Source organism: Corvus brachyrhynchos, unplaced genomic scaffold (genome assembly GCF_000691975.1).
Source record: "Corvus brachyrhynchos isolate BGI_N302 unplaced genomic scaffold, ASM69197v1 scaffold140, whole genome shotgun sequence".
Taxonomy (NCBI): Eukaryota; Metazoa; Chordata; class Aves; order Passeriformes; family Corvidae; genus Corvus; species Corvus brachyrhynchos.
In genome coordinates, this window is record NW_008235809.1 from 769,963 (window position 1) to 787,124 (window position 17,162).

General features: G+C 44.9%; 1 protein-coding gene across 1 annotated transcript in view; it reads left to right on the plus strand.

Moving 5' to 3' along the window:
- PDZD2 (PDZ domain containing 2) overlaps positions 1-17,162 on the plus strand; it is a 201,979-nt gene that overhangs the window by 121,527 nt on the left and 63,290 nt on the right. Inside the window, 1 exon segment of the mRNA XM_008629068.2 lies at positions 10,418-10,824. Within this exon segment, the coding sequence (XP_008627290.1) occupies positions 10,418-10,824 (407 nt within the window).

A 17,162-nucleotide genomic window follows, 5' to 3' on the forward strand; every position in this document is an offset into this window, starting at 1 on the left:
TTCAGCAAGCCCATAGTCAGAGACGAAAGCAGTTCATCCCCAGGATTTACTGTGTGCACAGCCAGTCCCCACCGCGGAGAGCAAAACAGTGATGTTAAATAGCTAAATAAACCTCCTGTCCCCGCGGGCGATGGCCCTCAAAAGGCAAAATTATCCTTTGTGAGAGTGGGTGCAAGTGAAAGGAGACGCTGATGGCCTGGCAGGGAGGGCTGAGTCAGGGCAGCCTGTGAGCACCGTGGTGTTTGTTGGGTGACGGCATTGCCCGGGCGTGTTGAGAATCTCACCACCTGTGGAAGATTCACTCCTTTTCCCCTCTTCTTTGGGCCTAGCCGTCCTGATGTCACAAAAAGTAATGTATGTGGGGGTACATTTGTATGAGTTCAGGCTCCTTCCCACCTGTTAAGGTTTCTTGCAGTGTTGTCAGATCATACTTTCCAACTTCTCCCCTGCTCCGATGGAGGGTTCGGTTTTCTATTTTGCTGTTAGTGGAGAGCTGATTTTCTCATCTCAAATACATGTTTCTGGCTTTGTGAGCTTTGTGGTCAAATTTCAAGATCTGGGGATGCTGAATAACAGACATTGCTCCCCCCAGAAGGAAGGAAACAGTTGATATAAGTAGCTACCATTTTCAGTATTAGGAAGAATCCTGGAAAATGCTCAAAGCCGAGCGGTCTTCTGAAGGCCAGTAGCACTTGCTGCTAGAATTGGCCTCCTCAAATAAATCTCAGAGCTGTGAATTTGTTCCTTCCCTATCTGCCCCCCAGCCGTTGCAGGGTTATTTGCAGCCTGGCCTCTCTCTTAATAGGGCTCCTCTCAGGAGCTCAAGTGAGCCTGCAGTAGCTTTGGAAATAAGTCTCTTCTAACCTAGCATACTGCTTCCTGCTGTAAAATAGACTTGATTAAATTTTCTGGCTCTCATTTTCATCGCTCGCAGACATCCAAACCTTCACTTCTCAGTGGAAAGAGGCACATTGGGAATTACAACTAATGCTGAAACCTAAATAATGTGATTTGCCAAAACAATGTTGCAGAGATTGTTATTTTATTTTTTTTATTTCTCCCCCCATTTAAAATAACATTGTAAAACTTTGCTGCTGGAATGAAAGCTATTTCAGTGAGATATGTTTGTTCTTTTACCTTTTTGGCATTTGTGATAATTTCTGCATGGGGGAAAAATAGGCAGTTTTATCCCAAAAGGATGATCTCACCTCCCAGAAGCACTTCCCTATGCTCCTGTAGCAGTGCTGGCTGGGGGCAGATTCAGACCCCCATGGTCTTGCAGCCCTCCCACCAGTCAGCTTGGCATCAGGGGGTTGTCATAGTCACAAATGGAAATTTTTGTGGCATCCTCCCTGGCAGCTGTGTCTGTGCAAAAATCCTAGATTATGGTAAAGAATATAGTCCGTGCTGAACTTCTCATTCAATTTTGGATACAAACCATTTCTCTCAGGTTAAATCTATTCCTGGCTGTTGCTGCTTCCTGGTGTGATTTGAAACTGGGGGCAGAATTAGATAAAAGATTTGCAGGGAGGAAGAGGGAAGGATGTGAGCTGGATGCTTAGAAAGAGGTTGTTTTAGAGGGGTGATCCTAAAATAGCATGGAGGATAGCAGGAAGCCCTGGAAATAGGGTGGTGAGGTGTAAACACAGTGACAAAATTTGAAAATGCAGGGTGAAGTGGCAGCCGCATCACACGCATACTTTGTATGTGGGTCACACGTGGATGGCTTTTGACCCTCTTCCTTCGTGTGAGGCATGCATGCCTTCCAGTTGGGTGGTTTATTTTGGACGGTGCTCTCAGGCACATGGTGTAATTCTTGGGGCTGTCCTGTGGAGGACCAGGAGTTGTACTCGAGGATCCTTCTGGGTCCTTCCCAACTCAGAAAGTTGGAAACTTCCAGCTCAGAGTGTTCTGTGGTTCTGCTCCATGTTTTGCAAATGTGAACTTGTTTGGGCATTCCAGTATGGAGTGAGTCTTAAACCTTGGTAGGAACAATATGTCATCCAGGAAAGAGCACATCCACCTCTGGGCTTCCAGAGGAAGGGAAACAGATGCCTTCTTTGGTAAAAGCATAGAAGAGGTGTAAAACTCAACCTGTCTCTTAAGTGCTCTGTGAAACATCAGTTGCACAGAGGGCCATTGGGAACTGGGAGCAGTTGCATAGGACAACATTTGGAGCTTCCAGGAGCATGTATTCTGGAGGAGGTCATCGTGGTGGGAGAGACTGTGTCTGAACAGCAGTAACACAGCATGAGTCATGGGGTAACTGCAGGTGATAATGCCCATGTGAAACTTGGTATCATTTTGTCCTGTTACAGCCAAGATTTTTGTAATTTTTAAACTGATAACTAGCCACTTTAAATTGTTTAGTATATTTGTATATATGTTTAGTAACTGGAAATTGTATCTGTGAACTTGGCTGTGTATCCAGCTAAACGGCTGTTTGCAGCAGAGCTATGAACTAACAAATTGGAGCCAGGATGGTTGTACACTCTGCCACTAACCAAGGAACAAAGAGAATTTGGCTCCTTAATAGCCGTTAGCCTGTCTCTAGGACCCAAATCCAAGAAGCACCATGTATTTCTGTCTACTCTGACTTGTAAATGCAGATGTGGGAGTTGCAGTAAGATCAGCACCTCTGTAAAGCTTGAGTCCAAAATCTCTGCAATCTGAGTGCACCATCACTGCTCTGCCCTGCTAGCACAGCCATACATCAGCAAATCCCAAAGGATTTTGTGGTGCCTGCAGTTGCAAAATCTGCTAGGTTCAGGATGTCCGTCAGAGCTCTGGGGGTTCCTCAGGTGTGGAGAAGCTATGCAGCTCCTCAAGTCGTCCTGTTCAGATGTTTGTTCTGGGAGGGGAGAGGGATTGGTGTAGCCGTTCACGTCTTTTGTCCATGTGCAGTGTATTTGGAGGTTCCTTCTCTGCTTGTTGCTCTCCCAAAGCCCTAGATATGCTTCTGAAGCATCTCAACAACATGCAGGGCAGAAGTGTGTGTGTTTTGTGCTGTGCCAGCATAATTGAAACGATCCAGCCTGTCTTCTCTCCACACCTGTGATGGGGATGTGATTCAGCTGGGCTTCCTTGTCTGTGGCGAGGGTGGCTATCCTTTGGGTTTTAGAAATGGGAGGTGTGAATGCCATGCAGCCAAGGCCAGACACTGCTCCTGTCTGTATGGTGTGTGCCACTCCCTTGCCCTAGGCAGTGTCCACATGCGTCTCTCAGCTCTGCACAGGTGGGGGCTGTTGGTGGGAGCAGAAGTGTGGTCCCCTGCCACTGCCAGCCTTCTCCTGTCCCTGCCTCTGCGCTCCTGGGACCAGATGAGGGTGTTGGGCTGTGTTTTAAAAGTTTGCTGTGTCTGGGTTAGTTTCAAGCTGGATCGGTTCCCTCTTTGGGTTCATTGGTAGTGTTGCCCATATGACTGTGCCAGCACCTGAGCAAGCAGAATATGGGGTGGGAGGAAGGCTGTGGTGTTCTTTGGTGTAGGCTGATCCCAGATGTAAGGTGATTGTGAAACTGCAATATTTAAATTCAGTGGCTTCACCACCTCAGACCTTGCAGCAACTCTGGGATGCCATGTTGTTGGCCCTATCTTACCATGGAAAGACTTGCCTGGGGTGCTGTCAGGGATGTGGAACACAGGAAGAGGAAAGGAATTCAGTCTTCCCAAATTCAAAGCCATGTCATTGCGTTGGTACCAGATGGAGTGAGGTATCTCACCAGGCTTTTTCTTGGTCCTGTGTCGCAATTCCATCTTCCAGCAAAAGCTGTAGGCAGGCAGGGAGTCCACAAAAGTACAACAGCAATCCTCTGTCCACTCCCTTTCCACCACTCCTCAGAGTTCAGGATTTCACAGTGTGCAAGGAGGTCTTGCCCAAGGCCTCCTGCCAGCCTTACCAAATATACATTGAAATTTAACTTCCAAAGTTGTTTTTTCTTGAAAATTCAACAAGTCTAGTTGCATTCTTTGCTATAAATTTAATTGTGAAAAACATGCCATAGACAAAACCACTGGGTTCAGCCTTCTTTTTCAGAAGGCTGCCAGTTTGGCTATCCTGAGAAAAACCCGGTGTGCCATAGAGAGCCACGGCCTCTGGGAGACTTGGGGGAGTTGCTGCTTAACCTTGGCCACAAGCTGAGGGTTGCTCATCCTGGAAAGGGAGATAGGAGCACCTTTTGTGTTCCCTGGGCTGTTTGAATGCCCGCCCTGGGTGTGATTAGTAGCTGAGCTCTGTGACTGACTTTTCCTTTGCCTGTTCTGCCCTTCCTCATGCTTATTAAGGGAGGCAGAGAACATTGTGTCCCTTGTATGTGCCATTGCCTGCAGAGCCTGGGGCAGGAAAGGGCTTGTTGGTGATGAGATACTGGATCAAGCTCATTCCTGGTGTGCTTCAGCTCTGTGCCCAAGACTGTGTTGAAGTAACAGCCAAGTTTACCAATTGCTTTCTGCTAAGATAAATTATGGCTGGAGAGCGTAGTCCTCCAAGGAGGTGGATGAGAGGGCTGCTCATGGGGTGTCCTTGCAGCTCTCAGGAGGTGGAACCTCTTGCAAACTTGGATGTAGCAAGGCTTGCCCAGGACTTTGTAGGTTGGTGTTTCCCTTTGCCTGCAGGCATTAAGGCAGGCTTGACTCCTGGCTGAAGATGTGGCAATCTGTGGAAAGCTTCCATTGGTGCTTGCCAAAATCAGTCCTCAGTGGGACGGGTATTCTTGCACAGTGACAGCAGGCAGGTGAGGGTTTCATCAGGATCCCTGTGCCCTTCCATCAGTCACTGTTAGTCATTAATTTGCCTTACCTGAAAAGCAGGTTAGCTCATTTGCAGGTGTCATGGAGAAATGGTTTGTTAAGTTTAGCTTCTAAAATCCCCCTTGGGGCTGGAGGTTTCAGTTCTGTGAGGATCTGCACTGCCCTTCATCTTTCCAGCCTAGAGAAGATTGAGTTTCAAGACATTTTACCATGCCAAAGTCCTTCTGAGAAGAGCATAAAAATTTGTGGTCTGCCTGTCCTGCAAAGGCCATTATAGGTCCCAGGAGGGCTAAGCAGGGGCTCTGAAAGTGGTCGTCTCGACTGAGGTTTCTGTTTCGTGTCTTGGTGAGCCGCACAATGGGCTGGCTAGTGAGATGTCAGTGATGCTCTGTGTGTATCATTTCCAAAGCACTTTCTGATCTATCAGGATGAAGGTTTCTGGAGAAATGCTAAATAGTATTATTAGTGTAAAATAAACATACTTCAATATTTCTGACCCTAAAGTGGATCCAGATGCTTTCTTATGGCTGCTGGGTCTGCTTTGGTTTTTCCAGAGCTCAGTGTGGCTGTCTGCATTTGTTCAAGTGAGATAGGATGTGACAGAGAGCTTGTCACAGCATGCTCTTGTCAAGTCAGTAAATCTTTGTATTTATACATGCACACACTCAAATATATATATATATATAAAGAAAAAATGACTGTCTTAGTCCAAGACGCTACTTCCGAGTCTGACACTTCACGTGTGTGCCAAGGAAGCTGGAATAAACTCAGTGAGTTTATCAGTTCTTGTGATCACAGCAGTCAGCTCAGCTGTGTAGGGGAGAAATGGGATTTGGCTGAATAACTCAAAATAGTCTCCCAAGAAAGTGAACGTGTGTCTCTGTCTTTATTGCTCTGATACAAAAAGGGTATTAAATGTCTCTTGATACCAGCTACAGATTGCATTTTCCAGCCTGTGGTTGAGCTTTGCAAGAGGTAACTTTCCAGCTCTGTTTCAAGTGTAAAACAGCTTTCTTCTGGTTTTAAAGATTATTAACATTTTCATGGTTTCTCTACTACAGAGAAGATCAAGTCCTCCCCACTGCTTAAGGGTTACATTTTAGATGGGTTGGGGTTTTACCAGCACTGGTGCCAGGGTGAGATCAAAGCAGCAGAAGCAGCTGGGTGGTCCTTCCTTCTGAGCATGCTAGTGGGAAATGTTTCCAAGCCAGTATTTCAGTGATTTTTTTTTTTAGATCCTCTTTGTGGCAATGATGCTGCAGTCTCTGAGGGGACTCCCAGCTGTGCCAGGGAGATTTGACACTACCTGGCAAAAACTGGAAAATACAGAAAGTGTGAATGGGTATTCTGCTGGTAAAATGTTTTGGTTTGATAGCTGATACTAATAGGTGTATGATCAGCTAGTAAAATATCTTGTATTCTTAAAATCAGTGATAATAGAATTAGTTATGTGTTGCGATTTGGTGGCAGCTGGAGTATCTGTCCAAGGTTTCTTAGCTGGTGTATGAGATCTAAGGCTTTCACCAAAACCTATTCCATCCCCTGCAAACCAAAGTGAGAAACAGAGAGTCTCATTTTTCAATAAATTTAGATCAATCAAAGCTGAATTAGGGATGTTCTTTGTTCACACACCTTCTCCATCCAAGCTGAGGTCTGTGTTCAAACTGAGTGACAACTGGGAGGTTGCAGCTCTTTCCCCACACCTGTGCAGAGAGCTGCTGCATGTGCTCATCAGCTCTGATCCTGCCCTGCCTTGAGACACTGTTGGTGTACTACTGATTGCTAAAATCTCTCTGAGTGCTCTACAGGGACCAAATCTAAAAAAAAAGTTTGTCTGCATTGTACACATTAAACCCCTTGAGAAGGGGGATTTGGGGTCCTGTCTGTCTTTTTGCTGTTTTCTGCTGTCCAGAGACTGCATAATTACATTTTATTGAGTCCATCCCACTACTCCTTTCTGGAATGGGATGCTCCTGGATTGATAAAAAACAATTTAAAATCGTAAGGTTCTCACTCATTTAATACAACCTTACCTGTTCTTTGCACAAAATGTTGAGAGCTTTCTGTGCTTCCCTGGTGTTTTTTGGCTTTTTACTTAAACAGCAAAGAAATGGCAAAGGAAGAAAAGGAAGCCAGCTAAGTAGGTGGCACATACTTAGCAGAAATTACAGGTGGCTCAGGCTCCTTGGTTGCCATCATCCCTGTCTTGGGAGGGCAATACAATAAAAGGACCACAATTTCTTAGTATATTATCTTCCTCTTGGCTCCTGTCTTGTGGTATGAGTTTCATGTTATATCAGTGCTGGTTTTCCTGCTGTTTGGTTTGAAACAAACTCTTGAGAAAATGATGCCACTTACTGCATCACTGGTCTCAGCAGGACTTAGCCTGTCCAGAAATACCTGACATGATCTGATGTATGCAGTGACTTGCTGCCATGCAAAGATGTCTCATTGACCCAGAGAATACTTATTTTTTTCTCATGGAAACTTACTGTGTTCTTTGAACTGCTGAGAAGTACTCAAGAAGACATAAACCCATGAGTTACTACAGGCTGCATGCCTGGAACATGCAGGCCATCTCAACATATGGAGTAAATCAGCACAGCTCTGTTGACTTCAGTGCAGCTGCACCTATAACCACTTGCTGTAACCCTGCTCAGACTGGAGGGATGATTGTGTATGAAGAATGGATAGGAAAAAACCCTCCCTTTTTCTTACAGCTTTACACTTTATGAACAGAATAAATGTGCCGTGAGCGGAGGTGAAATAGTAAATTATTTTTGCCTCTCTAGAATTACTTTATTTGGACATACGCTAAGTTCTCTCTTGTTCCCCTTACTTCCTAAATCAAGTAGTTGATATGCGTGCACTTGGTTGCTGGCATTAAAAAATACAGGTTTTCAGAGATTGGTGTTTCAAAAAGCCCCATATACATGCACCTGCACAGAAACAAGTCAGACAGACTTGACACTGTGTAAAGACAGGGTGGGCAGCACCCACGCAAGCCACACGACTATGGGAAGAGGAGCTGCCTTCCTGCTTCCATGTGCCAGGAGAAGCAGTGCTATCAGGCTTATGTGTGATGGATCAGAGTGCAGTGGTATTGCTGCAAGCAAAAGTCATGAATTTTAATCAACTTTACTGGCTGCCTTGAAATTTGAGTTGAAAGATAAATGTGAAAAACAGGCAGCCCATATTGTTTCTGGAACAGAACTGCCCCTTTTCAGTTGATTAAAAGAATTCTTCTTTTAACTTTATAATCAAAAATACTTCCATCTTAGTTCAGGATTTTTTTTTTTTTTGGCTAACCCTTCAGGTCCTGCCAGCTTCGTGTGTCCCCAGAGCCAAGTGTCACCTTGTGGCCACCCAGACAGCTGACCTTTGCTGCAGAGACTTCTCAACCGCTGGGGCTTGTTGGCTGTCTGATTTCAGCCATTTGGAAAAAGATGGGTTTAGGGCTTTATTTAAATACTCTTTATGTCTGGAGAAGGGGGAGGAAAAAAAGGATTGCCTGGTGAAAACTGAAAGGACTGTCCAGGGAGTTGGAGTTCAGTTTATATTCACTGGGAACTTTGGCACAGCAAGCATACTTGTCCTTCCCGTCTGTTGCTCCAGGGCTGCTGTTAAGGTTATTTAGTTGTGGTATTCATTTGAACATCAGTCTTCCTAATTAAATATAAGTGATTTGAATGCTGATGTTGTCTGTGGGGGATATAGAAGCTTTGGGAAGAAGTGGAGTGAAAATACCAGCTCTTGTCCCTGATCAGAAACACACACCCATTATGTTACTTCCAGCCACTGCCAGGCTGGTCTGGATTACTTTGAGTAGTTGAGAGTGCTTTCCTCACTCATTTGCTTCAGGGGTTATCATAGCTGCTTTTCCTGTTTTGCCGTTAAGTCACCTCTGTGAAGGATTAAGTTTGAAGGATTTATTTTAAGGCCAAACAACTTTCAAGACAGGGAAAGGGAAAATTAGCCTACAAGCAGCAGGGATGGAAAAAACTTGGTGGCAGACTCCTGAGTGGTTCCTCCTCTCTTAAGCGCAAGTGCTGTGCTATTTTCTCTCATGATCTATGGTTCAACTCCACACCTAGCTTCTCATCTCCACTAAAAGCTGTAGGTTCAGCACCATATTAGTGAAGAGATCATTGTAGCAGAGGCTTATTTGATGCTCTGGGAAATTCATGCTGCCTTCACTAGTGGGAAAGGCAATATAGTTTTGGGGCCTAAATTAGTGTGAAAGGGCACATACAAACCTGCTATGTACAAATTCCAGCTTGTTTGTACTCTCAGTTGGTTACACCCTTGGCTCAGAACCCAAATATTTCAAGAATTTGGGTTGAGGTATATCCTTTCCTAAGAGAGGCATGAAGTTAGATTCCCCTTTTGCATCAGTGGGTGCAGTTTCTGTAAGGTCACAGAGGGTTTGTTTGAAGCAGAAATGTTAATTGCTCCAAGGCATGTCCAGAGACTTCGGGAGCAGAGCTGATGTGTTGCTCTGGTAGGAGAACCTGGGGGCTGCTCCTTGCACCGCTGAGATCACTTGGCCCCTGTTTTGACTGGAATATGCTTGCTATGAAGGAAACCCACCTGATTTCCATGTCCCTACAAAGAAGTTGGGATGCCTTGTAGTGCCATGCTTTGCTGTACTGGGGCCATTGGTGCTGTGCCTGTGATGCCATGAAGATTTTTTGCCTTTTCTTTTATACCGCTGTTATACCTTTTTTACAACTTCTGTATTCTTAGTGCTTTTCCCCTACATTCTTGGACTTGTTTGTCAAGCTAAGAGACTAAACATTTTAGAAGCTTCTTAGCTAGGGATCAGTGTGCCCCAGACCCCAAGGTCCTCTCCAGAACACATTCTGTAAACTAAGATAGAACCATCCAGGGGAAGGCTCCTTGGGGAGGGGGGCTCACTTGAGCCTCTCATTAGAGAATCTTTAATAGATATGCTAATTAATAAAAACCTATAATGTCATACCTGATCTTTTGGGGTGGGCATTCGGCAGGGTGCATTTCAATGCATATGACCTGGACGTGTGCACCTAAGGATCCTTAAAATAAATACCAAGGTAAAATCCCTTTTCCCCTTCTAACCATGTATGACTCTTGATTTTAAGACCAGGAAAAGGCATCACCTGCTTACCCTAGTGGCTGATTTTTTGTTTTCCCTGAGGCCTTCAAAGCATGTACATATTCTGAAACAGAAGATTAGTTTCAGTAAGGAGGCTCATTTCAGATGCAGATGCTCTGTGGGCTGCTGCACAAATGAAGCCTGCCTGATTTTCAATTTTTTTTAGAAGATATTTATTTTAATGCTCTGCTGGAAACATTCTCTGCTTTGCTTTCCTTATTCCACCTTTCCATGTTGCTGTGCTGCAGGTATGGAGGTCAGGGTCATGGGAACTGGTGGCATTTACCAGCTGTCACATTACACTGTGGTGGGATCAGCCTGGGTGGCTGGTAGGGCTGTTATTTATTCCTGGTATTTTCTTCCAATACTGAGGAAAGAGAGCATTTGCCAATGCCTCGAGTTGTCCTACATCAGGTAATCAGCTGGCTGAGACAGTGCATGAACATCACAGGGCGCAGTGTGCTGGGATGCCGGGGTGGGACGCGGGCACTGTGGGGTGAGTGGTTGGCGATCCTCACGCATCCCTTTCCTTGCAGTTACCTGGCCGAGCAGTGCTGGAATGGCGGCTTCGTCTACCTGATCATGTTGGGCCGCATCAAGCGCAAAGCCCCTCTGCCCCCCTCCAACGGCAACAACAGCAACAGCTGTGATCCCAAAGCCAAGCCCAGCCCCGAGCCCGGAGAAAGAGCTGCTCAAAATGGGAAAAGGACCAGGAAGTTCGGGGTCATCACTAGGACACCAGGCAGCAAGGACAGCAAGGAGAAGCTGGGCTCAGAGCACGGGAACGGGCACTGCACCCCGATGGAGGTGGAGGTTGCTCAGCCGGAGACCTCTGAAGCAGAAAGCAACGGGGAAGAGCAGCACCAGGGCACCGGGGCACCGTACCAGGGCCGGCTGTCAGATGGTGGCATGCCAGACATTGGGGACCAGGCTGCCCAGGGAGGTTTGCTTTGTTCCTTCTAGAGAAGGAAGCAACAGGTATGCAAGCAAATTAGGTTGATTTCTCAAATCAATTCTCTTGTTTCAATGCTCTGGCCTTGAGCTGACCCTGTAGGTGACAGAACAAGCTGTCAGGGTACGCAGCTGTGGGATGGGGTTTTAAAACGGGGCAGGAGGATTGGGGAGTTAAATAATAATTGTTGGAAACCTCTGTCATACTCCATCTCTGATGGAGGGGAAGGTCCTTCAATCTCTTGACCTGCCAGAGTTGGCCTTAGGATTTTTTGTTGAGGCAACTCATGACCCTACAACACTGGAGCAGGCGGTGTCAGTAGAAGATGGTAATTTTGTCCTTTGAGGCTTCATGTTTAGCTCTGCCTGAACTTGATGTCACCTTACAGTTCACGTTAACATTGGGATTGAAGCTTCCCTTTTTGGTGCACCAGACCACGTTGCATGTGTTTGTGTTACAAAACTTATTCGGCCAGTGTCTGGGAGCCACATGGAAGTAATTGTGGATTTTGCTCAGAGTTGATGAGATGGACAATTTGTTAATACTTGGGATGACAGTGGGATCGGGGCTTTCATTGCTTCTCTCTTTGTCGTAATGGAGATCTTGGGGTTTGTTGCTTGTCTAGAATTGCAGCATTTCTGGATGGAGGAAAATAACCCAAGCCTTGATCAGGTTTCAGTATGCATCTATCATCAGAAGCACTGTCTGCCAATCTTTCCAGAGGCACTGATAGTATAAACAGATGAAGGCTACTTTGTTGGGCTTGGGGCTGGCTGCAGCAGCTGGTTTTGGTTTTAAGACTTCAAAGCTGGTGACAAAGCACTGTGAGTGGACATCTCATCACTAAATTCTGTTGAGAAAAGCGGGGGATTAAATGTGCCCTCTGAATGAGTGCTCCTCAGCACTACTCCAGGGTAGTGGTGATCGTGGTTGTGAAGTTACAGTAATTTAATTTAAAGTACTTCGTAGGAGCTAAAAGCAATTTTAAAAAAGCTCTGGTTTTTAAAGAAGCATAATTGCAAAAACTTGCTCTTCACATCAGTGAGACATGTTGGATTTTATGGTGCAACAGAAAGGGTAGGGTGTTTGTGTGTGTGTTCTTGCAAGCCTCATAACTGTAGTCATTCTGAAAGAAAACATTAAAAGCTTAAAAATAAATAAGTGAATCATTGGGTATTTTGAAAGCTCTGGTCCATATAAAAACTTGCTGAATCTGTTCTGAAGATGTCTAATTAAACACATGTTATAAATGAAGTTGATCAGACATTTTTTTTTGAAGTGGAAAGCCAAAAATATATATATGTAAAAAAAAAAAGAAATTTTTGATACAGAGCCATCTTGTTCTAGGGCTACCTTGATGTTTTGAATCATTTTGGTCTGAGGAGTAAATTGTTAAATTCAGAACATACATATATATATCAATGTGAGCAATAAATACATTTTTAATGCAAAGCACATACAAGATGGCTTTGTAAAACATAAAAACATAGCTGAGGCACTGGAAAAATTCAAGAGCTATAATCTTTTCAGTTGTGGTGTAGTGTCGTTTAGTAAAATTGCTTCTTTTTTTTTTATTTCCTTCCCCCCCTAATATTTTGCTTAGAAATATGACCTCTGTCTGTGTCAGTACTAATTACATTTTCCTGACAGTTGAATGAGGAGAAATGTGAATAGATGGAGCCTGAATACATGCCTAGCTCATCCTTTGCTTTTTAAAGACCAGGGGTCCTTAGAGAAGCCCATCACTTAACAGCATCTGTGGGGTAGCTGCTATCAGAGTAATGAGTGGCTTACTTCAGTTTCTTAGTAAGTATTGAATTGGGATGGTGAATAAAATTTTCAAAATTATTTGTGTCCTGTTTAAAAAAAAAAAAAAAAGAGAAAAGCAAGGAGTAAATACACTTGGGAGCCTCAGATCTCACTTACAGCTCCATTTTCAAAGCGTGACCTGGCACTCAGGCATAGGAGATCCAGTCGTGTCAGGAGCCTTTTGGAAACGGCATCCAGGATGTCCTGTCAGAAGCTGCAGCCTCCTTCCAGGCTTCAAAGAGTGAGCCAACCCCCCTGTAGCCGCAGGATGAGTTATCTCCTCCTGAGCAGGGACAGGGGGCATTGGCAGGGCACCCTCTCCGTGGGGAAAGCAGCTCCATCCCCACTGCCTGCCCCATGCTTGCCATCTCCTCCACATGTTGACTAATTGACTATCCAGGGCTGTCAGCCATGTGCCCTTGGGGAGCACTATATTTGCTTTCAAGGGGGAGAGGCAGCCTGTGGCAGACAAAGAGGTTGGCTGCAGGTGGGAGGAAAGGCTTTGAGAAGCCGCTTGGGGACCTGCACAGATGTGGGAGGACCTTGTTGGTCCTCTGCATTGCTCTTTTTCCACCCCAGGAGGCAGATTGGAGCATTACTGAAACTGCAATGTGTAGTCCAGGAAAATAACCTTTTTTTTTCTCTCTGTAGAAAGTTAGTTTGAAGTTGTTGTAACCAAAATAAGAGATAAGAGGTTGGGTTGATCTGCATGTCTTCAGCCACTGCTGTGCTGATCCCAGTGGCCAGCTCATGGCCAGTGCCTAGGGCATGTTGTGCTGGGAGTGCTTTTGAGGCATCCACATGTCATTTCAGTGCCTTTTGCTTTCAGGGCGCTTCTCCCACAAGCATGGGGTTGTTCTGCCATTTTCTCTCCTGCTCACAACAGCAATGCTGGATTGTGAAACAGGCGAGATGAATACTGTTTGTCAAGTGAACCTGCCAGGAGATTCCTGTGTTACTGGTTTGTGTGCATGTGCCAGTCCCCTTCTTCAGGCTTGCTTTCATCTTTCAGATCTTGATCTTCTCTCCTTGCACTTGGCATTGCTATCACCATGTATAAACAAATCTGCTAGGCTGTCTGCTGGTATGTAACCCTCAGTAAATATTGTACCTGTCAATTAGCAGGCAGCATTTAATGTTTACAGGTGGTTAAGTTATGCTGCAATATTTTTAGGATGAACATAAATGCCTTTTAAAAATGTGGGGATTCAAAGCAGCAAAGCTGTGTATCTGCCTGGCAGGAAGATCTCTAAGATCTGGAAACCAGACCTGACCTTGGAGAGGACCCAGGCTAGCAGCAGTGGGAGTCAAGGGCAGTGATTTAAGATTAGGCAATCTCTGAGCTGGAGTAATGATCCATCACATCCTGGGAAGATTGGGGAGCTTAAATACAGATATCAAAGTTTACTTCTTTTATTCAGTGGCCTGAGACAGGGTGTAGTTTTGCAGGCTGGTAATTATACAGGCACAGATGGAAGAGGAATATGGGAAGGGTCTGATGGAGTCCATTAAAAATGATAAAGAAAAGGAAGCTCTGAGGTTTCCTCACAATATACCAGTCCTGTGGTTTCAGTGTGTTGACTGGTAGGACAGAATCCCTCCGTTTTGTTCTCAGTTTCTCTGTCATGGTGTTTTTGGAAGACCTGCAGACTGCTTCTGTAGCCGCTCAGCCCCTAAGGAGTACCCAGAGATGGCCAGATACAGCTGGCATGGGCAGGGATCAGAATGCAAAGACCAGATTAGGCACGTGAGGGGCGGGAGTCTGGTTGTCAAAGGGGACTTAAACTGATCCAGGTTTGGCTGACATGATGAGAGGCTTTCACTGATTAAGCCAGAGGGAGCTTGGACAAAGATGAGTTGTACCAGAACAGACCGGCCACCTTGGCTTCTTCCTGCCCCACCAGGATGCTCTGAAAGCCCTTAAAAAGCCAGCTGTTAGGAGCAAAACCAAGACACCCCCAGAATGCTCTTGAATCCTCTTACTTCTTTGTAAGTATCCAAATTTTTAAGGGCTTGGAATCCAGATCCAAATTTATCAGTGATTGGTGGAAACTGTCTACAGGACATTGGGCTGAGTGAAAGTGCTTTAATAGTTAATGGAGGCAGGTAAGAGGGGCTGGGACTGTGCATTTCAGTATTTCTCCAGTGCCAGAGATACATGGCACAGGAGGAGTTCAAGGTGTCATGGGTGGTGGTGGCGGCACTGTGGGGTGGGGTTGTGGTGGGATGCCTTTCCAGGATGGAAACAGATCAGCATCCGGTGGCCCTGGAAACTGTGTGTGATTTTAAAGTCTGTGCTTTTTTAAAGTCAGTGTGCCATCTATTAACAAAAGGAGAGAAAGGGGATAGCAAGGGAACTTCAATGCCTTGCCTTCTAGAGGTTTTGGGTAGGTCTGGGTTATGGCGGTGCTTCAGGATCTTGGCTCCATGCTGTTAACCCCATTACTCTGGTCACAGCCACCAGAGCAGTGTGCCTGCCTAGCCAGCTTTGCTCTTACAGCCCAACTGAGCCCAGTTTGCATGGACCACAGCCCCCTCCAGACATGTGCGCTTGTACACAGGTGCACACAGACTTGTGTGTATGTAGAGAACCAGCCAGAATTTCCTTTTTTACTGCTCCAACTGCATGGTACATTTTATCAGCAGCTCTCTTCATTCTTCACGCCCATCATTGCTTTCTTACTGACGTGGCTCATCTCGGGTGGGGATGAATGCTTTTGAATTGCATTTTACTTCGCAGTTAAGGAAGGCTGACAGCCTTTCTATAGTAGTTCTTGCCAATTAGTGTTGGTAAATGCCAGCATTACCTTGACTTTTGGTTAGTGGAAAATGTTCCTTATCTTGCCAAGCAGAAGAGGAAGGCTAATAGCACATTACAGGAATCAAAACATGAGGCTTGAGATAATGCAATGGCTTTAAGCATTTTATTATTTTGTTAAAATTGATGGGGAAAAAAAATTCTCACCCTTTTGCTGTACCAAAATGAAAAACTTACTGTGAGCAAGGTAGTCCAGTACAGCTACTGTAGCTAAGTTGCTTTATGTCAATTTTTTTTGGCAACCTAAGCAGTAATTACTGTTTCATCAAGGCTTTTATAGGATTCTTATGATGCATGATTTAGACATAAGTAACACTGGTTTTAGGTGTTAATGTAGATACTTTTAGTCATGTAAAGGCCTTCCTCAGAATCTGATTCAGTTCTTAACATCTTTTTATCTGTTGTGTTTTCTTCCAACTTTCATTAACATTGATCCTGAGGCTATCTACTGTCTTGAAGTTTTAATGTGCACTGTGATAAGCTTGTCTTCCCTCTTTGTTGCTGTTTTGGGTTGTAAACTCTCTGAGGGACAAGGGCTGTCTTTTAATTGTAGCTGTACAGCACTGACAAAACTTGGCCTTGTTTTTGCTTGGGATTTTAGGAAGTGCTTTGATGTAACTAGCAGTGAAATTACAGTTAATATTTTTTGCTGCCAGTTATATCCCACCTCGTCATAAAACAATAATTGTCACAATTTTCTGGGGTTAAGTTGCTTGCTGCCAGATTTTTTCAACTGACTTATGATTCTGCCTGCCTTTGCTGTGATTAAGTGATAGCTACAGCTGTGGTGCTGTAGATTTTAATTTTGAATAGCAACCAGTCCTTTTATCTTGTTTTGTTCTGAATTTTCCAAGGGTGCTCGGATGTAGAGTCTGGAAATGGATAAGTTACAGTGTGTTGGTTTTACTGTGTCACCTTGAAATGAGGTCCTCACTCTTGGGAATGAGCTGTCCCCAAAGGCAGCACAGGAATGTTTGAGGTTATATTGCAGGAGGTCTCAACCATACTCAGCTATCAAAAACCATAGGTGAGAGCACCACTGTGAAAGCATTTCCCACCTACACAGAAAGTGGATGTTCGGGGTTTTTTTTTTAATATTTTGTGTAGTATGTTAAAGAAACAGCAAACTCACAACTGAAATGCAAATGCCTAGCTTTAGCTGAAATGTAAGTTCACACCATTTTATGTTTTAATCATTAAATGCCAATAGTTGAAACCAAGTGGATGTGCCTAAAAATAGAGTATGCTGTTTGCTTAAGTGCTGTAATGTTTCAGGTGTTTGTTGGAATTATAAAGCTACATACACTTAATTTGTGAGGCAGAGTGCTGAAAGCACTTAGCAAACCCAAAAGATTCCTGTTGTGGACAGATGTAATACCAGTCCCCATGAGAGACCACTCTTTGGCTGACATCAGAGTGTGGTGACCTCCTCTAGGCTGGGCTTTAATCCTATTGCAGGCTGCAAGGGTGTTTTTTGAGAAACTTCAGACTAACCAACCAGCCATTCCCAATGGCCCAGTAAGAGCATGAGACTGGGTCAGGTACTCAGTGGAGTGCAAACACCTGTAACCCTTTAAAAGCCTGAGCTCCTCAGGGGCAATTGCCAGGCAGAAACCCCCCAGGGCCAGAGACAGAGGAGAAGATCCTTTGTCTGATCTCACAGTTAAGATTCAGTTGATGGCAAGAGTGGAACAGCTCAGGG